Source organism: Typha angustifolia, chromosome 13 (assembly GCF_048772165.1).
Source record: "Typha angustifolia cultivar Huaian chromosome 13, ASM4877216v1, whole genome shotgun sequence".
Classification (NCBI taxonomy): Eukaryota; Viridiplantae; Streptophyta; class Magnoliopsida; order Poales; family Typhaceae; genus Typha; species Typha angustifolia.
In genome coordinates, this window is record NC_133251.1 from 17,232,789 (window position 1) to 17,260,000 (window position 27,212).

Consider the following 27,212-nt stretch of genomic DNA (forward strand, 5'->3'; position numbering starts at 1 on the left):
ATAGGTTATGATTGTATTTGAAGTGGGGTTTTCGGCTCTGGGCTTCTTTTTCTTTTTTTTCATAAATGATATAAATAATTAAAAGGAATAGGTATATATATCTGAATCCACTAACCTTCACCACGCCGCGACTAAAATGTTATCTCTCGCGTTACTTTCACTACGAGGACTATCGCTCCCCACTCACCACCGTTCAGATGGATCTCTGTTTTTGCAGATTTTACCCCGACGTTTTGGCCCTATTGCCAATGACTCCTCCGATCATAAAATTTAGGGGTGTAGACTATAATATGCACAATAGGCAGGGTGTGAAATGTAAAGCTTCCTTAATAATAGAATACTCTATTAAATTCTATGTTCTTTCTCTGTTGCTCGGGCTTCGAAGCGGCCATGTCCACTCATTGTCTCCTTGCAAATCTCCACTTTCCGATCTCTTCGAAGCCCGAGATAGCTCGGAAAGCTCTAACCTTCTCCTTAGTCTCCTTCTCGTTTTACGAGGCGAGGAAGGGGTGGAGGCCCAAGAAAATCCCGAGGTGCGCCGTTGAAGAATCTCCTCTGGTAGAATCCGAAGTTGGCTTCGTGCAAGGGAGGTTCCAAGATGAAGATTCTGTTGCTGTCGTTGTTCGGGATCGCCGATTCGATTCGATCGAGACGAGGATGCGGTTGAGGCTGGGGTCGAGATCGTTCGATCGGCGTCCGCTTTGGAAGAGGATCTTTTTCGCCTCCAAGAAGGTTAGGAGTATCATCTTGCTCAATGTCCTCACCGTGATCTATGGTACGCCATCACTTCCTTCTCAGTCGGTTTCTATTTCGTTTCAATTCGGAATAATTCAATAGATTTCGAGTAGAGATGATTTCCTCTGTTTAGATATGACTGGAAACTTAAATCTAATTCCATTCAATCTTGCTGTGTGGGTTTACCGGATATGAATATATTTTTAAACCATTGTGGATGGTATCCATGGTGGCGGTTGTATGGTACCGACCTAGATGGTGGTACTCATACCAGTAATAAGACTTGGTTGCAGGAACTTATGATTGCATACACTCATGCCTCTTCTGCCAAGGAAAATATTATACGGCCGCTATTAGACTGTCCATGATTATTTTAAAATTGAGAAACCAATGAAATAAGGTTGTAGTCGATGTGAAAGTATTAGGATGAAAGAGTTGTGCAAATGGATAAACTGCAGTTAAGAAGCAACGTATTTCAGGTAGATTTTATTAAAGTTGGAGTTCAGTGACAACAACAGTCAAGGCTTGTACTTTTGATGGCACTATTAGGTGTTTGTTATGTTCCATTCACAATGAAGTACTTTTATTATTCTAATTTCAAAGCGCAATTTCTTGCATACCCTTTTACCTAACTATATGCTGCATTCATATGGAAATTTAGAGAATGTACTTCTTGAAGAGATTGTGATTGGAATAACAGTTATGTCCATGATTTTCTTACTAATAAGTTATCTGGTTTTCCCTTTAGCCAGTGATATTCCAGTTTTAAAAGAGGTTGAAGAAGTTACAGAGCCTGCATTCTTTGCCATGGTGCGCTTTGTTGTTTCAGTTATCCCCTTTCTACCATTTGTGTTCAAGGAACGTGACGATCACCGTACTCGATCCTCTGGAGTAGAGTTAGGTCTTTGGGTAAGCTTTGGCTACCTTACTCAGGCCCTCGGATTGCTCACATCTGATGCTGGGCGTGCGTCCTTCATCTCTGCCTTCACAGTAAGCTCTCACTTCGAGCCTCATCTCGTATTCTTATAAAAATTGACATTAATTTGAAAGATGATATGGTGTTGTAACATTCTGTTGCACACAGGTACTTGTTGTTCCCTTGATTGATGGCATGTTTGGAGCTACAATACCTCCCCTTATCTGGTCTGGAGCATTTTTCTCTCTTGTAGGAGTTGCTATGCTGGAATCCGGTGGCTCTCCTCCTTGTGTATGTGCAACATTTATTATTTTATGGTATTTGTATGCATTTAATAACTCTTGCCATAGTAAGAAAATCGTATAGTAAATATATGGGTTACTCCATTCTTTCTGGACTACATCTTTTTATTAGTTATGCTGCATCTGATGCAGTTATTAAGACACACAACTCTATGTGCCTTGTCAAACTCGATTGGAGTAGGAATGTTATGACAAGAAAAGTTTTCTGGATTGAACGGATACAGCGCTTCCATTGGCAAATCTGCAGGCTGTGTACACACGTGAACTAAGGAATTCACACCTAGTAGGATGTACAGGCATCGAGGCTTTATAATATAAACTGTTGTATGTGATCTATATAGTTAACCAAAAAACTCATATGTGCTGGACCTTTATTCCCATAGTATTGAGTAGGCTCAAGATTGATGATCCTTAATGTGCCAGAAATGCTATTTCCTTTTAGTGGCAGGATACATAAGAATTAGGTCTTCATAATGTAATATTTATTAATAAATATTCCCTTGCACCTTGTAGATAATAGCCTGTATTCACATTTTGAATTATGACCTCTGCCTTTGGATTTTTTTGTTAGGTGTAATTCTCTTGTTCACATCCTTCCAAAACTATGTTCGCATATGTTATACATATGTTTCTATATATATGGGCATTATACATTTGTAACCATTCCAAATACAAATATACATAGTTGAGTCATTCATGTGACAATCTTATCATTGGCTTCACTCTTTTATCTTTAAAGGTTGGTGATTTCCTGACCTTCTTAAGCACGGTGTTTTTTGGGATCCATATGCTTAGGACTGAGCAGATCTCAAAAAATACAAAGAAGGAGAAAGTCTTAGCTCTCCTCGGCTTTGAGGTAGGTCTTATGTTTTGTTACGGTTATATATTTTGAAATCTCTTATATCTTGTATTGCTTCTATATATTTTAAAAAATTCTTGCCATGTCTGGAACAATCTTGTGAACTTAGGTATCTGTTGTGGCATTATCATCAATTATCTGGTTCATGATAAAAGATATCCTTGGTGATGTCCATCAATTGAGCTTCCATAACTACACATGGTCCACACTGTGGGATTGGACGACTTCATTTCCTTGGATACCAGCACTCTATACAGGTGTACTCTCAACTGGATCATGCTTATGGGCAGAGGTCAGCATATCTCTTCTTTTAGATTTTTTTTTTTCTATTCCTGACCCTCAAATGGAAGCTTATGTTCTTTGACTGTATTAACAATGAGATTATGTGGTGATGAACAAAATAAATTGCTCCGTTGTATAGATGTATGCCATGAAGAATGTATCTGCAACAGAGAGTGCAGTTATATATGGTTTGGAGCCATTATGGGGTGCAGCCTTTGCATGGTTTCTCCTTGGTGAAAGATGGGACACTAATGCATGGATTGGAGCTGCACTCATATTAGGTATGATGGCTTTTGCCTAACTATATTATCATTGGTAATACCTGATTCCTCATTAGACATTCTCTCCGATCAACAAAGTAATTTCACACTCCTGGATGAAATCTCTCAGATTTCTATTAAATCCTGCAGACCTGTTGCCTTCTATAATTTATTTAGTAGCACTTATTAGGCTTTTTATTCCTTGAATTTGATCCCGGACCTTTAGGTCAATCTGAAAATCTATGATTGAACATTCTCACCTTTGCTAAAATCTCCATGTTTTATCTCCTCAATATCCATCTTCTGTCACCAGGCAGCTGCTTGACTGTCCAGATCCTCGGATCACCTTCTGAAAAGTTGAAGAAGGTCAAAAGCACCACTAAGAGCATTCCGCTGAAACCCTTGCCGAAGCAAAATCATTTATCTTTCTCAACCGTTGTTATCAATCCAAGAGAGAACCTGACCGAACAGTTTAAGAGGTAAGTCTCAATTGTTTGTGCTCATCACCAAGTGGAGTTTACCATTCTTTCTCTATTTACTGTATCCATATATTATATAGTAGAAAATAAAAGTGCACTTATTTATTGTGCTACAGGAAGGACAAGTTATGATTGTCGAAAACTGAAGTAATAACTGGAACCTATGCAGGCCAAAAATGCCTGCTAGCAGATATTCAGACATGCTACAATAGCTTGCAAATCCCATGAGCTTTTCTCATGTGCTAGGAGGTACCTCAGCTATATTTCATTGCTATTTCCAGCAAGTATACTGGAAAAAGGTGGGTGCTGATGTCAAGTAAAACAGATGAGCTGCTAATTTATCTCTGTGAAGGTTTATCAGCACTTGACATGCACCATACTCCACGAAATAAGACTTGGGGTAAGATACTTTAGTGTATATAGAGGAAAAATATCCGTTTCCGCAAAAAGCCAATAAGGAAAAGGAGGATGACAAGCATGACCGATGCTGTTTCATTCTATAAGGTGAGTTATTAATATATACTCACCTCAGTGATTGCGATTCAGGCCATTCTTTGAGGGATACATACAGTAGCCTATTCCAAAGAATTTTGGCTTCATGCGTTGAATACGAGGTGTTTCTATTTGTTATGAGCTTCTGATATATGTTTGAAAATGTAAGTATTCTGACATGTATACATAGATTGTTTATACAAATGCAAATTAACATAGTAACATTGTTCATGGCTTTTCAGTAAAGGAAGCTGTTAGTATATGGAGGAACCTGGTTGTTCTCATTGCTACGATGTAACCCTTCAACCAAGTTGTATTTATCTAGTATAATTTTAAGACTTCAAGATCTGTATTGTTGGAAATGTTTTGCTCACAATTGCAACAGAACCTGTGTCTTACTGCTTCTTTTGTATTGTTAGCCCGTCGTCATGCAATCCTAAGAAACTGAACTTGCCACTCTTTTACTATCAAAGTCAAAAATCGGCAGAACCATTGAACATCAACAGAAGGTATGTTGATAGATCTCAATTTCTCCTTTTCTTATGCTTACATCAAGCTTAATTTCTTACGATTGATTGGATACTGTTACCTGCAACTGCAAATTTCTTGCAGTCAAACAACTAGTTCTTTCTTTCTTTCTTTCTTTTCTCTCTTGTCGTTATTGGACTATTTACCTCAAGAAAAGTAAAGTCACGGCCTCATATGCTGTTGTTTGGCTCACAATTATCAATCAGTAACATACAAAAACTGCTCCCATTAAGAAATGGCATAAACTTCAGTGTTGCCTCCAGCTAAGTTAAGCCCAATATTTAACTACTAAATTAAGTAGTAAGTGAACTTCTTCTTTTTTCCTACTGCTACCCAATTTGTATTCCACAATGTTGCTATTGCAATAGTTTTCTTGCATAATGTTGTTTGTAAATTTATTCCTCTATGTTAGAGAATTAGAGAGGAGGGGTGGGGGGACCAACACGACGGTCAAGGGACAAGGGCTTATATATTACTCGTATAACGGTATGCCCACCTTGTCATATCAACTATATAGATGATAGATGTCATCCTATAATTTATAACTCTGATAGGGGAAAATAAATTTTAGAAGGCAAGTTGCAATAAATAACTTAATATAATAAGGTTACAGCCGGCGGATTTTAAGAGAAGGAAACGGGCTTAAGATGGAAGGAGGCGGTCAAAGTTGGTTTGCCGGTGGGCTTACCTCTTGCTTACTGTGATGGCTACCCAATCCTTAGATTAGACGTTAGTTTATTTATATCTTTGGCAATCATGATTCATGCATCAATAAGTTTGTCTTCTTAGTCCAATGCGGCCTTTGTTTCATCACCCCCTTCTTCTTCTTCTCCTCCTCCTCTTTCTTATCCCCCTCTTTTTATTATTGTCACACCCAAAACCAACCCCTCTCTCTCTCTTTCTCTCTCTCATAATTTATAACATTTGATTGTGATATCGAAGTCTTAATGATTGGTTAATGGCTATTATTATTCTTTTTTGGTTAAAAGGTTATGGGCATTATTATGCAATTTAGTCCGGAGAGATAAAAGTACAGTGAGCAAGTTTTTTTGCATTCCCAACGGCCAGCATCGAGGGAACCGGGACCAGTAACCCAACGGAAATGGAACACGTGGTAGGATCACATGACGGATTGGGTTTGGAGTTGACTGAGTCGCCGTACACGCACCCTATCTTTTTATCATTTTTCATTTACGCCCCACCAAGATTTTGTAATCATGATGTTCTCCTCCTTTTTTCTTTTTTCTTTTATCTTTTTTCTATTGTTATTTTCGTTAACAACCGTTAATTTTTAAATATTATCTACGTAACTCTGCTGACTGGTTTTTTTAAAATATTCTTTAAAAAAGAATTAAGTTCGCCTTATTTCTTTTGAGTTTAGTAACCTTCTCCAAATTGGTTCAGACTCTTACACTACTTTAGTAATTAAATATTTTTTTTATCTTTTTTATATATGATTAAATATTTTTTTAAAAAAATTAAAATTAACTAATTAAGTTCGAGATACAGTGATATAATACAATGAAAATAACCTCATTCCTTGTACTTCTGAAGTGTGAAATAAATTAAGAAATTTCATTTTTTATACCATTTTAATTAGCACTTAGTAGATAATTTTTCAGTTATTAGTCTGACGGTTAGATGTTATTGAATGCAATTAATAGTTATTGAAGTTATTAAATACTTGTAATTCAACAGTTTTATTATATAATTCATAGTTATTTGAATACTTATAATTTTAAAATTTTATAATTAGTTTACTTAATTCTTAATTTGTATTACTATAGGTTATAGTTTATTTATGTACAAATATATATATATATATTACTGTTTGTGTCTTCTCAAGACAAAAATAACATAATAATATATTTAATAAAATAAAAATGAAACTACTAAAAATATAATTGCGAACGAATTCATTATTATTTTATGTAATATATATGAGAGAGGAGTAAATATTTGTTAATGTTCTGCATCATAAGGGAGTAAAAGTGACATAATAATAAATATTTAATATTGCATAAAAAATGAAGCTAGACTATTTAATTTTATTGAAATTTCCAGAACCTAATGGAAAAATAAGGGGCGTTACGGACACGGTGAGCCGGCCGCAGCCGAGCGGGAAAAGGTATTTCCGTAACAGCGGCAGTGGACCGGCAAACGGCGTTCGGGAGGGGATGGGGGGGGGGACTCAGTGACGTCCTAGTCCCGTGACCGTGAATCTGCTGGTCGTAGGTCAGTTGAGAGTCGGGTGTCCTGGTGGAGGTGGAGGTGGGGGTGGGGGTGGAGGTGGTGGTGGTGGTGGTGGTGGACCGAGGGGAGGGCCCCACACTACATTTGCTTCTTCAGCAGTGACAGCGACACCCTCCATCTGGGCCCCATCCCTCGTGTGTGGGTGCAGACTTGGGTCCCACCCCCTCCATTAGTCCCCTTTTCTTCCTTTTTCCCACATCACACTGTCGCACGCATCACACCCACACCCACACCCACACCCACACCCACACCCACACTCACACCCCACCCCGCAATTTAAAAATAAAGAAGAAGGAAACAGAGGAGGATACGATCATACGAGTTGGCGATAAGGATTAGATAAGCTCTCTCTCACTCTCTCTCTCTCTCGTGAACTCTTCTCTCGACTTTGAGGTTCGGGCCCAATGTGATCCTGATCGTAATCTTGCCTTGCACGCTCTTCAAAGTCCAGGTGTATTACTATTTTATATTGTTTTCCGTGTTCCCTTGCGTTGCGAGATGTGCTGCTGTCTCAATGCGATTCCTATTATTTATGAGGCATGATTTGAAGAAAATAAATAAATAAATAAAGAAATCGATGTGTTAACTCTACTATTTTGAAAAGCTTTTAGTTTGTAAATTTGAAAAAGATAGATTTATGTATAATCTATTAATTACATTGCAAATATTATACTTGGGACTTGTTCTAAAATATAGGTAGGTGGAGGAGAGAGAGGGAGGTAGTTTGCAAATATCGAAAAGTGGAGGGTTCTAACTACAAAGCAGTGTCATATTCAGATTTTTTATTTTTATTTTCTGATAAGGATATTTATTAAAGATTTGTTTATTTTTAACTGTTAATTTAAGTTGGAGGACGATTTCTACTGGCTGGTGAAGGTTATTGAAAAAAAAGCCGAATCAGTAGACAGACAGGAGAGAGAGAGAGAGAGAACGAAAGAGAAAGAAAGAAAGAAAGAAAGAGATGGAGATGCCTCTGTGATTTACTGATGCCCTCCTTATTCCCCTCTTCTCCTTCCCGACCCCCTCCTCTCGATCGCCCATCGTCTTCCTTCCACCTTTTATTCGCCTCTTTCCCTTACCTATCCGGCTATCGACCTATCGGAAATTAGTTTTGAGCGAGAGAGAGATAAATATGAAGAGAGAGCACCAGGATAGCGGCTGCGGCGGAAGCGGGTTCCCAACGAAGACGGCGGCGGAGATGGGGAAGATGGTGGAGGAGGAGGAGGGAGTGGACGAGCTGTTGGCGGCGCTAGGGTACAAGGTCAGGTCGTCGGATATGGCTGACGTAGCGCAGAAGCTCGAGCAGCTCGAGATGGCCATGGCGATGGGGAATAGCACCAGCAACACCGCCGTAGACGACGCCACCTTCATCTCCCATCTCGCCTCCGATACCGTCCACTACAATCCCTCTGATCTCAACACCTGGCTCGAGAGCATGCTCTCCGAGCTCAACGGCCCGCCTCCTCCGCTCCCCTCCTCTACTACCTCCGCCAACAACCGGTTCGATTCCTCCGCAATCACCACCGCCGGCTACGATTTAAAGCCGATTCCGGCACCGTCCCCTTCTCCAATCGTTTACGGATCCGATCCGCCAAATAAGCGGATGAGGACTTCATCTTCTTCCTCCTCGTCTACATCACGGGTAGCAGAGACGGCGGGGCCGCCTCCGGCGGCGCCGGGGGCCGCGTCGATGCCGGTGGTGGTGGTGGACTCGCAGGAGGCCGGGATCCGGCTCGTCCACGCGCTGATGGCGTGCGCTGAGGCGGTGCAGCAGGAGAATCTGAAGGCGGCCGACGCTCTGGTGAAGCAGATCTCCGTCCTCGCGGCGTCGCAGGGCGGCGCCATGAGGAAGGTCGCTGGCTACTTCGCCGAGGCCCTTGCCCGCCGCATCTACCGGGTCTCCCCTGCGCCGCACTCCGCTGTGGACTCCGCCTTCGCCGACCTCCTCCACCTCCACTTCTACGAGAGCTGCCCCTACCTCAAGTTCGCCCACTTCACCGCCAACCAGGCCATCCTCGAAGCCTTCGCTGGCCACCGCCGGGTCCACGTCATCGACTTCGGAATGAAGCAAGGGATGCAATGGCCGGCGCTCCTCCAAGCCCTCGCCCTCCGCCCCGGCGGTCCCCCCTCCTTCCACCTCACCGGGATCGGCCCGCCGCAGCCGGACAATACCGACGCGCTTCAACAAGTTGGCTGGAACCTCGCCCAGCTCGCCGATTCCATCCACGTCGACTTCCACTACCGTGGCTTCGTCGCCGCCAGCCTCGCCGACCTCGACCCCTCCATGCTCCTTCCCTCCGGATCTGGCGACGCCTCCGACGAGCCGGAGGCCGTGGCCGTCAACTCCGTCTTCGAGCTCCACCCGCTCCTCTCCCGGCCCGCCGCGATCGAGAAGGTCCTGTCCACGATCCGAGCGCTCCGTCCCAAGATCGTGACCCTGGTCGAACAAGAAGCGAACCACAACTCCGGTTCGTTCGTAGAACGGTTTACCGAGGCCCTCCACTACTACTCCACCATGTTCGATTCCCTCGAGGGCGGCGCCGGATCCTCCATCCCCGACTCAGTCAACGGCGAGTCCAACCCGGACCAGGTGATGTCGGAGGTCTACCTAGGCCGCCAGATCTGCAACGTCGTGGCCTGCGATGGTCCCGACCGAACCGAGCGGCACGAGACGCTGGTCCAGTGGCGCGGCCGAATGAACCGTGCCGGGTTCGAGCCGGTTCACCTCGGATCCAATGCCTTCAAGCAAGCGAGCATGCTCCTCGCCCTCTTCGCCGGCGGCGACGGCTACCGGGTGGAGGAGAAGGAAGGCTGCCTCACCCTCGGCTGGCACACCAGAGCCCTCATCGCCACGTCAGCCTGGCGTGTTGCCGCCGCCTGATCCCCAGCCCCCCCCCCCCCCCCCCCCCCCAATCACAATCCCGCGCTCAGCCGTCCGATGCGTCCTTCGGATCCAATCCGATTCCTCCCTACGTGGGGGGTCCACCGGTCCGGTCCCTGACACCGGAACCCGACGAAAATCACCGGACCGGGATCAGCCTCAGCTCGGGGCAGCACACTCCCTTCTTTCTTTCGTTTTTTCCTTTTTTTCTTTGTAATTTTTAATTTCTCCTCTCTGTTAAATTATTAAGTGTTAAATTTTTGTTTATTATTTATAACCGCCTCTTTGGAGTCTATATTATCAATCCATCGGTTCATCGATTAACATTTATCATCGGCTACCACCAAAGTCCACACTCCCAGTTCCACTCCCACAACCTCATGGGGATGGGGTTTAAATGAAAAAGGAGAGAGAAAGAGAAAGAGGTCTTTTGGTTCCTCCCAACATATTTATTTTTTACATCAATTAATTTAACCCTTCCCTCCCCCTTCACCCTCGGCTTTTTTCCCTTCCCTCTTCTCTTACCTTGGCTTTGCTGGTTTCGTGGGGTGGGGGCATGCAGGGGGGGGGGGGAGGGTAACAGTTGTCAGTAGTGAGTACCCAATAGGATACTGACGCCTAGAGTACTTACTGTACGATAAACTTGGCCACTTCAGTAAAGGATTTGGTACACATTATATCCAACTCCCAATATCTGAATATATATATATAAACTTAAAGCCTTTTTATTTTACCTATAGTACCACATTAATGATTTCTTTTTTATATAAACCTGTAGGCCCAGCCCGTAGGCCGTAGCCATATAGGAGAGGGATAGCTGTCGAATCGAGAGATCAGGTAGATGTCAGGAGAAGATGGTGGTGGGCCCGAATTTTAGGGAGGCATCTTGGGCCCACCACTATAACGGGGTGCATTGTAAAGTTGGCCGACCCAAAGCCCACCTAACTCTCTCTCTCTCTCTCTCTCTCTCTCTCTCTCTGCGTTTCTGCGTGTGGCGTCAAATCGATCAGAGAGAGAGAGAGAGAGAGAGAGAGAGACCTCTCGAATAATAATCTCATATTTTATTCTCCAAACCCTAAATCTCGATCCCCAAATTTGCCTCACTTATCTTATTTCTCTCTCTCTCTCTCTCTAATGTCTCTATATACACAAGGGTGGGTGTTAATATATTTTCTTTTAAAGCCAGCCAGCCAGCCAGCCAGCCAATCAAGGAATCCGGTAAGAGCACCCCCGCTAATCCATTGGATTAAGTCGCGTATTTTTCTTCCGTAGGTCCTACTAGATACGGTTGTTGGGCTTAGGGAGGGGGGGGGGATTAAAAGATTTGAGTTGATGGATGGAATCTCTTTCTCCCTTTCTCGAGTTGCTTAATTAATTAGCACAGGGATTTAATTTAATTACACGCATTGGAAAGTTAAGTGCTTGTCTCTGTATCGATGTCCATATTATTAGACGTTGGAGTTCCCAAGGTTGCAACTTGGGAACTTATCCATATGCCTGGATAAAACTTTCCCCCCGATCCAGATTCCACCACTAATTGTCAATAATTTCACCGCACTCGGACCGATAGAGACTCGGATAAATCTATTCTCCCCAACGTGGGGTTTATTCCGATGCTATGCAGTTTTTTATGCCCCCGTGCCACCTTCATCACATGAATGTCCTGCTCTTTCTCTTCATTCTTTTTTCTCTCTCTCTCTTAAACGCAAATTATATTTTAATTTTGATTTTAATTCAATAGTTCAACTTTTCAAGGATTAAGTTATAGTGAGGTGCAATAAGCAAATTAGCGAATAACTAAACTTTTCCGGATTAACTATTCGCCCAGTTATTCTACTCGTCAATAAGCAGATAAAAAGAAAAGAGAAAGGGGAGGAATGAAAGAGACGTGTTAGGAAAGTTGTGGTTGTGATATTAGATAGTCAATTCTAGCACCAAAAGAGAAGTTGGTTCTTGATCAAGTTCTTGCCGGTGTGATAGCTGAGAAAGATTTATTCTTATATGCACGAATAAATATATAAATATCTACGCTGGCTTTGAAGTTCAAAACAAAAAAGAGTTTTAAAGTACTTCTTACTTGGAAAATGTTTTAAAGTTTTCTATTCCTTCTTATGACCATGATTCTAAGAAAATAATAATAATAACCATCTAACTACTCTCAATGATCGATCATACACTTGTTCTTGTTTTAATTCTTCTATAAATTAAACCACCCACCTCTCGACTTCGACTTTGATGAAGTCAAGAGGTGGGAGGGGAGTCATTGCGGAGTCTTATTGCAAAGATTTAATGACAAGGATGTAGAATATTAATGCTCTTTATTTCTTCTGCCATCAAAACCTAGTAGCTAAATATGTGAGGGAAATAAAAAGATTGGAAGCATGCCCGTGGGAATATTACAACTTTGTTAACTCTTTAATTTACTTATTAGTGTGTTAATTATGGTTTAGTTGTTTGGCAATGTTAGAATAAGGGTGGTCCAAACTCCCATGCATGTGCATGTGCATGTGCATTTGCATTTGGATAGGTTTTTTATTTATATATTCTCCTCAATGTTGGGTTTATTCCTAGGTTCTCTAGTAAATGCTCTGTCATTAGAATTAATTGCAATTTCTTAGTGTAGTCAAACATAAGCTCATCAATTAATGTAGCTTTTTTTTTTCTTTCTAAAACCTTTAATGAATTCACCAATTATTGGTTCAACAAAAGACCAAATGCAACTGAAGACCAATAGGGAGTATGGTGCTAAATGTATAGTGTTGCAGTTTGGATGGAATAACCTAGACAGGTATATTAGAAAACTTATAGGTAGTAGAACTTGGGAAAATTAGACTAATAACACTCAAAAGCTCAATAAACTTATCCAAACTAAAGTGGTGTTGTATAGAGACTTTGATCCCCCCCTCCCCTCCCCTTTCTTTAAAACTTTATTTCCTTGTTAGTGGTTGCGTGATGCATATGCTAAACGAAAAGCGGCTCCGTTTTGCTTCCAAAATTCTGAGGATATCTGATAGATAGATAGATAAAAGAAAAGGAAAGGAAAAGAGGGAGGAAAAAAGAATTGGATACGATGGATGAGGACCTCTCGATTAGGGACAGACTGAAAGGGACCAGAAGCTATTGACAAATTTGGTAGTATTATTGTTCTTCTGTAGGCCTTTCTTGTCAATTTTTATTGTACAGGAATATTAAGGCCTTCTTTTTATTGCCTTTGGTTAGATTCATATCAACATATGAAATGGCCCACCATATATTGAGTACTGACTGCATTCTATTCTTTGGTAGTAATAGAGAAGGCAATAAAAAGCTTTTTACTTTACAAAACTGTAGCTTCTGAAATTTCCTTGGATTTAGCTACCGGGTAACAATGTGATAAGGAACATGTGACAGAGGAAAATCATTTCAACATACATCTTATTCGATAATCTGGGCACCATCCTCATCCTCATCCTCATCATCCACCTCCTCCTCCAAAAGAGTGGAAATGAACTTTATCTTTTTTTTTCGTTTTTCTTTTCCTTTTTGAGATTATTTATGAACATGAGCAGATGAACGAATATAAACTGATGCAGACTTTAGTGTGTGTGAACTCAAAATTTTTGTGAACAAATTTCCTGAGATGACTACATACCATGTACATTTCAAGTATTAATATTCCCAGTCATGAATTGGGCCCACAAGGATCCATCCGTGCGGGGATCAAATATCCTGCATTTATTCTAAAACTCGAAAACTCTCGTTATGTAACATTTATTCTAAAACACGATAGGCTAAGAAGCCAAGTCATACAAGAAGACTGCAATCTTTTCCAGCACGGACTCGCCTTTGTACCTTTAAAAAAATGAGTATTAGTGGACTACGGCCCAATTCTCGATTAAGCACACTATGTCCTCATCAAGAAACAGTAAGCTTTGCAAAGCAGTCAAGACTAATATAGGCCGTCGTGATCAATTGCCATCCTTACGGTCTTCTGGACGTCCTCCAGGACCACCACCTAAACTATCAGGTGATAATTACACAATCATCACCAAACTTTATTGGCGATGTCGACTGCCCACTAGTCCATCAAAATGATGCAGATAAGAGGAGCTGCAAACTAAGCCGGTTTAAAAAATATATGTATTTATTACCAAACTTATAAGACCACACTTCCTTCAACTAAAGCTCCTGGTTAGAAGTCAGCTCTCAGAGCATCCGACGATAACCCAATAGATGATAAGCAGGGAAAGAATGCATCACAGCCTCCAACTTTGTTGGACGGCACACCACGAAATACTTACATTGAAAAATGAAATCTTATTCTATAAACCCAAAATAGTGCCCCTACCACATAAGATGAATATAATCATCTTATAGTACAATCTAAATGGTGCGAGGTATACAAAAAACAGGCAATGTATGTTGACATCACATCCGCTGTTTGCCATAATTTGCTAACAAAACTTGACTACCTTTTGAAGGGATTAAGTAATACAGTAACAGCTCTGGATGCTACAGTGAACTTTTTGAGTATGATGGTAAATTCTTGCGCAAATCCTCTTGCCAGTATTCTTTTGATCTATTCTCCAGACATGCGTGCATGGGTGACCCTCTTATCTGAGTTTGTATCTTCAACTGGAATGTTTGCCCTGTGCTGCGACTTGCTTTAGCTGGTATCTACTGGAATAGCTTCTTCAGTCTTTTGGCAGCCACATTTGCTGTCTTGTTTGTGGGTTCTAGAACGAGAGCATAATTAAAATCTGCAAAAATTTTAGAATTCCAAAATCAACTTAGTCCCAGACGTAAGGCCAAACAAAACTATTAAGGCCTCTCCCATCATGCTATTCTTTTTAAGTAGAGACTAGATAAGTGCCGGATTCCACATGCCATGTTAGGAGTAGTCCAGTGAAAGAAGATGCCAAAAAGGATCATATATAAATATATAATGGACAAATAAAATAAGTGATGTATAGAGAATCACCTCTATTGGTGATAAGAAAAAAACCATATTTGATGCACCAGGAGTCAAACATGAGCTAATTCTAGATATTCTGATTTTATGCGCATGGCAAGGTTGTGATACACTATTTTCAGGACATGCCTCATATTAGCGTAGTATAATTTGTTCAACTATTCTGTGATGAATCCCAACCCCAACCATGTGTATAATCAATCCTTCATTAAAGAAACATACTATGCAGGTGATTCTCAGTTTCCCAACAAGAAAGTGTTCTGGATATCAGAATCTGTAGTAACCATTCCTTTTCTTCCCATTTCCGAGTGGGGATTTTAGTTGAGAGAGAGAGAAACAGACCTTCAATTGCATCTTTGTAGTAACCCAGCATCTCCCGTGCAGTTCCTCTTCGCAAGTAAGCCTTAACATTCTACACACACACAACAAATAAATGGAATACCATTGAGGAAAAAAACGAAGGGTCAGAGAATAAGAGAATTCTGTAATTTTGCAAACGCAACAACATAAAGAAAACATCAACTAAAGAATATATGAACAAGGAATACATAAGATTGGCCCATGATGCTAAGAAATAGTAAACCAAGAAAATTCTAAAAATGAGGATTGGAGAACACATAATTATAGTTATCCCACAACCAAAGTATAGAAAAGAGAGAGATAGTAAAAGCACCAACCATAGGAAACCATATCTCAGATACTTAAAACTAAACAATGTCGCAAGGATTATGAAATGTGATTGTTGTCCTTTCTATTAATACGATGGTGGATTCTCACTTTCTCATTATTCTAATGATACAACCCTATCAGTAGTGCTTATAGCATTCATAAAAGAAATGGAATTTAAAAGCAAAGACTGCTGACTCATGCATCCATCAGCAACCAACTAGGAAAGAGTTGACCACAATGGTTTGTGATGGATTCACACTAGTACAGTTGTATGCTTAAATATTCCAATTCTCTTGCTATGCCACAAGGAAGAAAATTAGAAAAAAAGGCTCTAATTTGCAACAAATGTTTTTTGACAAAATAAATTCACTGGTCGCTGATGGTCTATTGTTGTCAACAATTAAAGCACTGCAAGGAGCTTAAGAGCTTGTAAGTTAATATCACGATCAGCAAGCCATTTAGAATTGTATTTCGATATCAAATACTAAACCACTAGTAGAGGAAAAAAAATGAAAAGAGCAACAAGAGAAAAATGAAAAAAAAAATCTCATTGTTAACGAGATTAAAAGAGGAATATATCAGTGGTGATGAGGAACATCTTAAGTTCAAGTACTTGCTCCTAAAAACATCATGAAAACAAGGTACCATAATAACATGTCACATCAAATCAAGAATCTTGAAAATAAGGTACCATAATAGCACGTCACGTCGACTCGTAAGAAAACACTAACCTTTTTATCAAGGCTGATGGCAGTGGTGCAGTCTGTCTCTGCCTGTTGGTAACTGGTCAAGCAAAGGACACAGGGAACACAAAAGAGGGAGTCAAACATCAATGAAAGAGTAATGAATGCTGTAAGAGATACTACCTTCCCAGCTCCAGATAAGCAGCAGCTCTATTACTGTAGTATGTCGCCATTTTCCCATTTAGTTTGATTGCTTCAGTATACAGACCAGCAGCTTTCTGCCATTGTTTATCTTTATAAGCAATGTTGCCCTGTAATAAAGTGAAGACCTAATATAAGCCAAAAGCTCATAAAAAGAATAAAAAAAGGGAAGTACTGAAGTTAAAGTAGCAGTTTTGAAAAGCTTACGGGCATGTTTCAAGTCTAAAATCCAAATGCATAATGATGAATTTGAAGATAACAAAGAAAAGCAGCATACAACTAGGTTTACAAGAATCAGTAGAACTTTTCACACGAAAGTAACTTTGCAGCTTACAGAAAGGAACAAATAAAAAACTAACCTTTTCTTTTGCAATTTCTGCAGCTGCTTCCTTGCTGACATCATTACTAGAAACATTGGATTTGAGGACTAAATCAACTTGTTTCTGAAGAGTGGGATACATGGTCTGGATCGAATCCAGTAAAAAGCAGTCACCTCCATGCCTTGCAATAAAGGACACTGATAGAGGGCACTTGTCAAAGACTCCTAAGGGAACTGTCACCTACAGTGCAGATCAAGAATTAATGAATCCGAGAAAAATGTAAGAGCGGAAATGCCATGGATAAAAAATTGCTAAAGGTTAAGAACACTTTAGATTAGTCTTGAGTCAGCCAGGAAAAAAAAATACATTGCTATTAACAGATTCTCAAGCAAAACTGCAAAAGCATTGTACCTGACAACAACCTGACATGCTAGCTATGGCTGTAAGACATAAAATATGAGTTTTATAGCCCTCGGATGATATTTCCCGTGCACCGAGTTTCGGGGGAGATCCTAATACAGTGGGAAGAACAAGAATTCCATCATTCTGCAAGTATAAAGCTGCTGGTATCAATAAGCACAAGGACCAAACCGATAAATATAATTATCAAATTACTCGATTGAGGAAAAATCAGAAAGTAGAGCAAGAAAAAATAGCCATCTAGTGTGAAAATAAAAAGGCAGACAAAAATAGTTAGTTCATATTCTAACTAAAGCACCTGAATTGTTGTAACAGAAGTACCTTTAGCAGAGAATTGACAGCTAAGCGTGCTTGATCCCTTACAGTTTGATAGTAGTCAACATCTGCATTGCTATCCTCTGACAGATCATTCATTATATTGGAATCAACGGCAGGGTGGACTGAATTGATCCAGTCCAAATGATTATTTTTAAACTCATGCCTGCTCATAAAATCCATAGAGTTACCATCTGATGGTCAAACAAATAAAACAAAAGGAAACACAAGCATAAGAAATTCATCGATGAATTGATCTGACTAATTATTTAACTGATGCCATAAAGAATATCAGCAACTGCAGCTAAACTTGGTAAAGCATACAACATCACAATGAATAAAAAATATATAAACAGACTACAGGGTATAAAGCAAAGTTTGATATGTTGCAGTAAAAGCTGGCAAAATTAAGCACCAAGAGAAAAGAAGCAACTCTTCCCTAGAACTACAATTAATCCTTTCTGGCAGGAAACGAGTTGGTCTTATTTTGTATGATGGCTATAACAATCATTTTCTTCCATTTGGCTTTGTCTCGGACAAGACTCCGTAAAACAAACTGTTATTACGCCCTTTTTCCTACTACTTCCTTCCACATCAATTTTGAATTTCCTGCACTCTCAAGGCTTAATTCCAAGTTGTAGCAGAAAGCAAATTTTAACATAAAAAACTAATCGATTTCATTGCAATTTATTCATTGAATGTGTAATTATTTTCACATTCTGCTGTGAGAAAGATATTCACTGTAAATGATCTGCTTCCCTAGTAAAAGGCAATCTGCTATCTCATTCCTCATAGCAGTTTGGGGTAATTCAGTAATTTCAAAGTAAAAAATACATAGAGACATATATGTACACACCTACCCACACACACACATGTGGAGAGAGATTAAAACTTTACGATTTATCTTTGCAAAAAGATTTAACTTGTTTGCAGCCATTGGGTACACTGAGAAATAGGCAGGTCATCACCTCAGTTACAATCGACTGATTGACACATAACATAAACAGTGTGAATCACCAATTTAAAATTCCAAGCAGTAGCTTGAAAAGTTAGCATTATTTAGCTCGGCATTCATAGCCAAAATTGCCCCTAAATTTAAAAAAAAAAATCAAATTACCATGTCAAATGCATTCAAATTGGATCAAAATTAATATAGAAGCATGTCAAATTAACTACATTCAAGTAAGTTTTAGTTTTAATTATTAAACTATCGTCAACTAATAAATGTATTCAATCATATTTTGTTTTAAACTATGGTTCTACTTGATTATTGCTATATCTTATATAAAATAGATCATTTACAACATTGCCCAAGAATAAAAGACTTTAATATAAGCCTTAATACGTTTATTCAAACCAAAAATATGTATAAGGACCTTAAAAAATATATTAGAGAAGTGTCAACACTTGCCACTAATAAGCAGGAGCATGCCGCTAGTGAAGAAAGTGAAATCAAGACTTATTAGGCCCTTCGCAATCATCTTTGGGATTGGAAGAATCTAATACCGAATCGACATACTTTGTGCCGACCGAGTATCGACATGACAATCCTTGGTGCTAGGTAAATTGAAACCAACAAGACAAATCTAACATCCATACCCATGCACAATCAACTTAAGGGGAGGATAGCAATAAAGGTAGTGTTTGCTTCGTGTTCACAATTTTTTTCTGAACTTGGTTAGGGAACTCTAACCAACAACCATATTTAGTAACCAAAGGTACTTTATCACCAAGTTCAACAAGTGAGAGAGAAAAATAAAATGGGTCTAAGTTTGAATTAGTTTAAACAATGGTAAAGGAGTTCTCACATTAAAAATTTACCCTTGAAATAACATACACTAATATTTTCTACGTCTTGTCAACCTCTCTTCTCTTTCCTACTTTCCTCTCTCATTGTGCTAGTGCTACTCTTTTTAAAGAAGTGCACCTCTTTCACCATGGTTGAAAGATCATGTAAAAAATAGCATGGAAAAATATTTAAAAAGGAAAAAGGATCAACGACTTATACCAGTGAAGTTGTACAGTGTTCAAATTGATGAAGTTGTATTGCTTACATAGCACGGTTTACTAGCTGAAAAAGACAAGCCTACAAACAAGCTTAAAACACAAGCTTGTCGACAAGCTTAAATTACAAAGTCGGTTGCTAGCATTTCCCTTAGCTGCTTGCTGACTTACAAGCCCATGAAGTAGCTAGAATAGAAGCCCCTAAACCAGCTTAAAAATATACAAAGCTGCAAACAGGTTTAAAACACAACTGCTTGCTGGCTTATAAGGCCGACTGCAGCTCGGCAAACCATCTTAAATACAAGCTTTAAATTAGCTTAAAAACACAATGCTACAAATAGGCTCAAAACACAACTTGTTGGCTTACACGGCCACTTGGGGGCTTGTAAACTTGCAAACCAGCTTAAATATAAGCTATAAGCCTTTAAATTAGCTTAGAAATACACGAGGTTAAAACACAACAGCCTGCTAGCTCACAGGGCCTATTGCGAGCTTACAAGCCCATAAGCCTGTAAACCATCTTAACCCACTTACCTCCAAGTCTGCAATTTACCCCTAATTAAGTCTAAAAAGTGAGAAAGGAGATAAAAAGTCAATATGTATAAATTGGTACAAAATTATCCCTGAAATGACTAACACTTATCTTTTTAATGTCTTGTTCATATCCTCTCTTCCCAATTCTCTCTCACCATGAACTAACTCTTTTATCACCATTGCTAGAAAGGTTGCAACTAATGTTGTTAATAGTGTTGTGTCTTTTTTTGAGCAAGTGATTCGTTTATTTATTTGTAAACTTATTAGTCTATCATAGATTGTGCTCTTCATGACTAGTTTTGGATTTTCCTACTCACAAACAAGATCTCTTCTCAAATGATGGATTGATATTTTTGCTTCTCTTTTCTCCAATATTATCTAAAGCGGACTTGCTATTATCTTGTATAATGACTTTTATATCATTTTTGGCTTGATTTTTTTTTTGAGAGAGAAAACAATTCTAGCTTGATATTGTTGCACTTGATTAACATTTTTTACACGCTGATACAAACAATTGTATCAAGTAAACTGTCTGAAGTGATGTTTGGCAGGAGTAGATGTTAGATTCACTTTAAGTAGTTTTTTGAAGTAAAGTTTGGATCAATGGAATGATTAGTCTTGTCCTACATCATTTTATCAATTTAAGGTATCTTTTTGTCTTTTCATCTTAACATCGTCTTCCCCGGAATGGTAATAGCAACCACCTTATCAAGCAAACCCGCAAACCTAAAACCACATTTTTATTACAATCCCGCAAGCAAGCAAATCAGACAAGACCGTCTGCGAGCTTACAGGCCTGCAAACTAACAACTACCTTACCAAACAAGCTCACTTGCAAAGGGAACAATTTTGAGATTATTTTAAACATTATTAGAGGTCAAATTTACTACTAATAATATTTCAATACTAATATCCTTCAACTACAAACGACATTTTGGTCCATTTATATGCCATATCTTAAATTTCCCTTCAAAAGAACAATTTTTTAACTTTTTCATGTCACATCAAAGGTAATAATGACACTTCTATTCTAGTTTGCAATCAAACACCCAATTTTTTAAACTAGTTTAAGCTACCTAAAATAACGGTAAGAAATGGGTTTAGCTAACCGCATTCAAGTGCTACACTCATTCCAAACGAAGTCAAAAAGAACATACAACAATATATCAAATTAGAAACAATTAGAATAATACAGCAGAATAGTAAATTCCAAAGCTTAAGACTATCAGAGTGAAAGAAACTCACTTCAAAAGCGATTGCATAGCAACTGCAAGTGACGCTAATGAAGTTTGTTTAAAGTCACTGTTTTTATTCCCATTTTGGAGATGTTTCATGCTGGGTACCTTAGAGGACAGAAAACTTCCGAGATTTACACGGCTCAAAACTTGTCCTAACAGAAACAACCAACAATATCAATAGTCAATGGCAATTAATGGAAAATATGATAATTTGATTCAAGTACAAGAATGAAAATAAACAAACAGCACAAAATTAAGTGATTTAATCAACACATACTTCCGAATAGCTCTTCAACAGATTTTATCACCACCTGAGTCAACCTGCTTGCAGGTATTTTTGAAAGTTCAAAACAATCATCTGCTATCATAATATGTCTGGGCTGACGAACGTCAGAACATGGAAATTGCAGCAGTACTTGGCCTACGCGACGCAAGATACTAGGATCCTTTGCAAACAGTCCTACAAATCAGATTGAACAAAATGAATAATGACCTCTACTGAATTCTGTGAAACCCCAACATATCTGAATGTCAATCTAACCAAATGAGGAGGTTAACTAATATGATGGCAGCAGAAAGTCAACCAATAAGAATTTGCACCACATAAGTCAGCTAATCCACATTTAGAAAGTATGCGTGAGCTGCAAAAGGATAGTTATTGCTGGGAATTCTAATTACAACAGCATTACCTGTCTTGAACTCCAAAATTCTAGGAGCACTGACTCCAACTTACTAAAACACGCTACACTTTACCTACTATGAGAGCGGGAGAAGTTCAGCTTTCTGGAACTATCTCTCCTTTTCAGAAAAAACAAAGACGAAGGCTGTAAGAAGATAATGTATCATCTAATGCACACAAAATTTTGTGAACAAAAATTCAAGTTATTAAAAATAAAGATTTTCAGGAAACAATGAGATGATATTGGTGCCCGGCAGCACATATTCTATACTGATATTTCACTAAAATGTAAAACCAACCAATAGTTGAAACCAAGCCCGCATAAAGGTCACTTGGCAGCCGATATACCAATTTTCCCAATAAAAGATGACAATAGATCCTTACAGGTAAGCCATTCTGCTCAATACAGATGTGTGAAGGAGAGGGATCCATATAGCAGGTCTCGAATAATTGGGATTAAAGGCATTAGATAATGAAATGCACATCCATGTAGTGATGGCATAACAGCAGTGTTGCAAGTACAGGTAAGAAACTATGAGGCACATTTTGTCAGACATTCTAATAGAAAATATTGGAGGCTTGGAATTAAACGCTCGAGCAGTAATGATATAATCCATATTCAAACCTACAAAAGATTATATTATCATAAAAAACCCTTTTCATTTGTTGTACACCTTTACATATAAACATACACATGATATTTGAGGTATCAAAGTGTACCACATGACATCTTGTTGCATCCAATATAAAAAAGTACAGAAGCCATTGTAAGAGTCCTTTGTATTAAGAATAGTTCATGCATGTTAACATCAGTTTCTTCTAGCTGACTACAACACCATATCATGCACCAAGCAAGGATGAAATGGATCATCATACAAATATACAATGCCCAAGGACTTATATACATTTAAAGTTCTAAACATAGATTATCTAATTCAGGTTCACGAATTATATGTCCAGTCATAATAAAATGCATATAAATGAAAGAAGAACATAGTAACATACTAAGTTACTAACACAAAAAAAGGGGAAATATTCAAAATTTAAATCCACACTGCTTTATGACATCATAAGCATCGAACTCTATCAATATAGGATAAGATATATAATTAGACACACAGTATCATTCTTTCAAGTTACAATAGGCAACAAATAGATTGCATAAGTAAAGACATACTGAATCTCTTCAGTAATTGAATAGTATGACAGCCAAGCTTTCAGTACATACCAACAGTATCAAGGCTTGGTGAAACAGGAATAACACCGGTGTGAGAGACGGCTGCATGTGAAGATCGAAAACCTAAGATACCACAAAATGCTCCAGGTATCCTTACTCCACCAATAGTGTCAACACCTATACATGTTAAGAGCGTCAATGATTCACCGATGAAACAAAAACTACAACCAGACAACTCACAGCATAAACCAAAGAGATTATAATATTTTATAGGTTCTAATTCATCAACGTTTGATGCATCTTAGAGAACTTTGACCCAAAATATCTTCAAGATATCTGCGGTTGTTAACCTCATATTACTAAGCATGCAACTTGACATCAAAAACACCCTCCTATAATAGCTACACTGAATTAGTTCTTACCTTTTAAAATGCTGCAAAAATATTTAAAGAATAATATGCAACAATAAAGATGGATGAAAAGGCAGAAAGGGGAGAGAAGAATAACTCATGTAACAAAACTCAAGTGAATTATATTAAAACAAAATTTTAATTAATTCTCTTACTCTACAGAGTTGTACAATGTAATGTATCTCATTACTTAGAAGGGAACTCACTAGACAATTGTTTCTTAATCCAAAGATATGGCATACTAGGAAGTTGTTTCTTCATCCAAATATATGGCATTAACTGTTGGGTATTAAAGAAGGCTATTTGTTGAGTCAAATACTTCAAATAAAAAGTTAAATATGAGACCATCAAGCACATCAATGTTACATTAAGTTGAGAGCTAATTGAGGAACTTAAGCCAGAAGCTCACCCAAGGAGAAATCTACTAGGCCACCGGCAACAGCTGCAGCTGAACCACTCGAGCATCCTCCGGGTATTCGTTCAGGAGCAGCAGGATTTGTTGGGGTGCCAAAATGTTTGTTTTCACCATTGATGCTGAAAAAGGCATAATTCCCATAAGTCGTAGCATTTAAAAAATGGAAGAAAAAGCTGCTGCTAGATAAGATACCATAATGCTTGTTTTTAAGTTTCAACTAGATCCTTTTGGTCTCTAACTCTCAATTCAAAAAGGAGAATATATGAGGTAAGAAGCCAAAGTTAAAAGGTTGATCAATCTTAGATAAATATAGGATGCTCCTGCAATCATAAAAAATAGGAAGACATAGCAAAGAATTTGCATATCAATGGAAATTGTTACCTGTATGCCATTTCATCAATTACTGTTTTTCCAATGCAAGTAGCACCTCCATCTACAAGAGCTGAAACCACTGGAGATGTTTGCGTCGCAGGCTCATGAGTTCTTGCCCAGTCTATACTACCAAATCCAGTGATAAATTCATTGATGTCAAAGCTGTCAACCAGTGAAGATGTCAAGAATTCTGATCAAGGTTAAAAGTAATATAATATGAAACCACATATACTTATATCAGATGGGTCATGTTAACATTTGGATAAATTAATCAGGACAGGATAGTTAAACGATTCAGCTGCTATTATCTTCAACGTCGTCAACAATGACAGTAATTGATTTTAGTTTTACCAAATAGAGTATCTTTCTTCTTGATCAAACACATCAGAACGTGATTCCAACGACAGTAACTCTATCATCCTCCTGATAGGATTTAAGGGAATATGCTTCCAATAACAGAATTTTATCCAACAGGGAGATCATGTTCTTGGTCAATCTTATTAGAATATGATTTAAATACAGTATATTTTATCTGCCAAAGGGAACCCAATGGTTCAGAACCAGAGTAGCGCTGCATGTCATCACTTCGTCAGTTCATTGTCACCCTATTACCAAGATAACGTTTCCCTTCTTGAATCGAGAAAATCTTCACAATTCGCCACCAAGTCAACCTCAAAAGACAGAAATTCGCCCCTAGAACCATCGGGCAAACAAAGATTCGCGCCTACCGACTCAAAGCAAGTCAAATAGATACAAGAACCAAGAATTCTCGAGGATCGAGCTCAAGGAATGCTTACGAATCGGCAACGGCAAAGGTGAGGCCGGTCAAGGGATGGGGCGCCTTGGGAGGCGGCGGCGGCGGCGGAGGAAGCAGCTCGAGGTGCTCGACAAAGGCGCCGAACTCCTTCTTCACGACCCTCTTCAGCTTCTGGGCCATGAGGAAGACCCCAGCCAACCCTAACCCTAGAAGAACCCATAAGTTTGAAGACGACGACATCTCCAAGGGTTTCTCTCTCTTCCTCTCTCTCCCCCTCTATCAAGAAAGTGAAGCCGGAAAGGTCGAGGGTACAGCCGGAAAGCGGACTTGCGTGGATAATGCAGGGGGCTCTTTGGAAACCTAAAATAGGTCATTTTATTGATGATGGACTTTTCCATTTTACACCCTACACTATACCCATATTACAGTTTACATCTCGCGTTACCGTAATTAACAAGTGGAATTGGGTGTGAAATGATAAATTTCGGCTACCAATGATGACGTGTTAAATTAATCTACGAGTGGGGTTGAATCAGCTATAGTTGAAATCCCCTACATTATTTGATACACCCTTCAATTAAAGGAAGAAGTAGAATGATCATAGAAATTATCCCCATTAAAATATGAGGTTAAATCACATCCGTCCCATTTCTATATTCTTTTTTTTTATTGTAAATAAAATAGAAATTGCTCGACATGTTAGGCATCACCCATCTCTTTAATTTTTATTTTTTTTAATATACTTGTGGAAGAGACTACTACTGAGTTATAGGTTAATAACAGGGAAAAGACCAACGAATTATTATATCTTCTTTCATCATAGTGTATGTTCGTAGGCGTTTAAAAACTTTGGCAGGTGGAGAATTATTTCACGGGGTATGCAACCGACCTTATATTCCATCTGAATTTAATTAAATTATTCTACCAGCTTAACATTATGGATAGTAAATTAATATATAATAGCTTCGTTCAGATACTAACATAAGCGCGCATAATGATCAGATATCATTTTACCAATCTTTCATAGATAACAGCTCAGTTGTATTCACAAGGATGGACTGGAAAAATGGCATCACAAGAGAGGAGCAAACCTTTGGAAAATAGAGATTAATTCATGTACATCAACATAAAACCTATGATTATGGTTAATTTTATTGTGGAGAGAGTGTTTTGGCTAACACTTTTTTCCAAATAATAAAATGGTGATATTATATTCCTTTTGCAACTAACACATAGAAATAGGAGACAGACTGCATAGTAATAAAATATCAGTCAAAATGATCAGTCTACTTTAATACTGGCCATAGTCATGATCATAGTAGTAGCCAAGTAACTAGGTCAGCGATATATACAGTTTGAATTCCTACTGCTGAATCCACGAAAGGATATATAGTGGACCTGCCATAATGCCCTTCACTGAAATCTGCCATTTGCTATGCTCACTTTTAGACAACTATGCTTTACAAATCTTTCTCTATCTCTTTGTTGCTTGTCAGCCACAAGCCTGTACTCCCTGAACCAAGCTTGTGATCTCACTTCTGGACTTGTACTTTTGTCTCCTTTGTATTAAAGAGTTCCTGGCCACCTCATACTTTCGCTAGCTGCATGCCATCAAATTTGCAGTTGAAAAATGAAACGAAAAAGGTTTGTTACCTATTTAAGCTTGCAAGCAATGATCTGATGATGTTTTTGCCCAGTATTATCTACTCCAGATCAAAAGTCAGGTCCATTGAAGCAAGAGCTCACACCAAATATTGATCTTTTTTTTTATCTTAATTAAAATACCTGGTGGTAATAATACATAAACTACAGTAGCTTTAATTAGTGCATGCATGAAATGCCATTTAATTTCCAAGAATTACAAGTCAGATGCCATTCCCACCATTATCATTTCCCAAAACTTGCATGCGTGCATGCAGGCAGCAGCACAACAAACAAAAATTAATTACGAGACACTGAACAGAAGAAGGAAAGATGAAGAAGAGTAATGGGAAATAATTAAAAAGCAACTGTATGTATATATATTAATTACTTTAACCTAGTGAGGTCTACAGTACGAGAGCTTTGACTCCCAAGGCAT

At 38.8% G+C, this 27,212-nt stretch overlaps 4 protein-coding genes across 6 annotated transcripts in view; 2 read left to right on the forward strand and 2 right to left on the reverse strand.

The window, feature by feature from the left end:
• The first annotated feature begins 359 nt into the window (after positions 1-359).
• LOC140774083 (uncharacterized) lies at positions 360-6,069 on the forward strand. Of its 3 annotated transcripts, XR_012106556.1 has the most exons (11): positions 360-775; positions 1,484-1,725; positions 1,820-1,942; positions 2,693-2,809; positions 2,922-3,104; positions 3,234-3,375; positions 3,668-3,833; positions 3,950-4,489; positions 4,568-4,619; positions 4,745-4,834; positions 5,843-6,069. XR_012106556.1 is itself a non-coding variant. In XM_073116932.1 (8 exons), the coding sequence occupies exons 1-8, from the start codon at positions 391-393 to the stop codon at positions 3,963-3,965; spliced, it is 1,374 nt and encodes a 457-aa protein (XP_072973033.1). In that variant the 5' UTR covers positions 360-390; the 3' UTR covers positions 3,966-4,556. The 3 variants fall into 3 exon arrangements, 1 of the variants encoding a protein (XP_072973033.1); XR_012106555.1 differs by lacking the exons at positions 4,745-4,834; positions 5,843-6,069 and having other exon boundaries at positions 4,568-4,669; XM_073116932.1 differs by lacking the exons at positions 4,568-4,619; positions 4,745-4,834; positions 5,843-6,069 and having other exon boundaries at positions 3,950-4,556.
• Positions 6,070-7,967: 1,898 nt separating this feature from the next.
• On the forward strand, positions 7,968-10,317 carry LOC140773620 (DELLA protein SLR1-like). Its single transcript, XM_073116272.1, has one exon. It carries the CDS (start codon positions 8,239-8,241, stop codon positions 9,985-9,987), a length of 1,749 nt encoding a protein of 582 aa, XP_072972373.1. The 5' UTR covers positions 7,968-8,238; the 3' UTR covers positions 9,988-10,317.
• A 3,951-nt stretch (positions 10,318-14,268) lies between these two features.
• On the reverse strand, positions 14,269-25,475 carry LOC140773756 (translocon at the outer membrane of chloroplasts 64). The gene is made up of 13 exons (XM_073116478.1): positions 25,173-25,475; positions 24,385-24,537; positions 23,998-24,122; positions 23,230-23,355; positions 21,600-21,782; positions 21,330-21,474; positions 17,553-17,712; positions 17,223-17,357; positions 16,851-17,051; positions 16,474-16,601; positions 16,339-16,390; positions 15,281-15,350; positions 14,269-14,726 (listed from the first exon to the last, which is right to left on the reverse strand). The coding sequence occupies exons 1-13, from the start codon at positions 25,370-25,372 to the stop codon at positions 14,644-14,646; spliced, it is 1,761 nt and encodes a 586-aa protein (XP_072972579.1). The 5' UTR covers positions 25,373-25,475; the 3' UTR covers positions 14,269-14,643.
• Positions 25,476-26,379: 904 nt separating this feature from the next.
• LOC140774234 (transcription factor bHLH30-like) overlaps positions 26,380-27,212 on the reverse strand; it is a 3,424-nt gene continuing 2,591 nt past the window's right edge. Inside the window, exon 3 of the mRNA XM_073117141.1 lies at positions 26,380-26,733. The gene's annotated coding sequence lies outside the window, so the exon portion shown is untranslated. The remainder of the gene's footprint in view (positions 26,734-27,212) is intronic.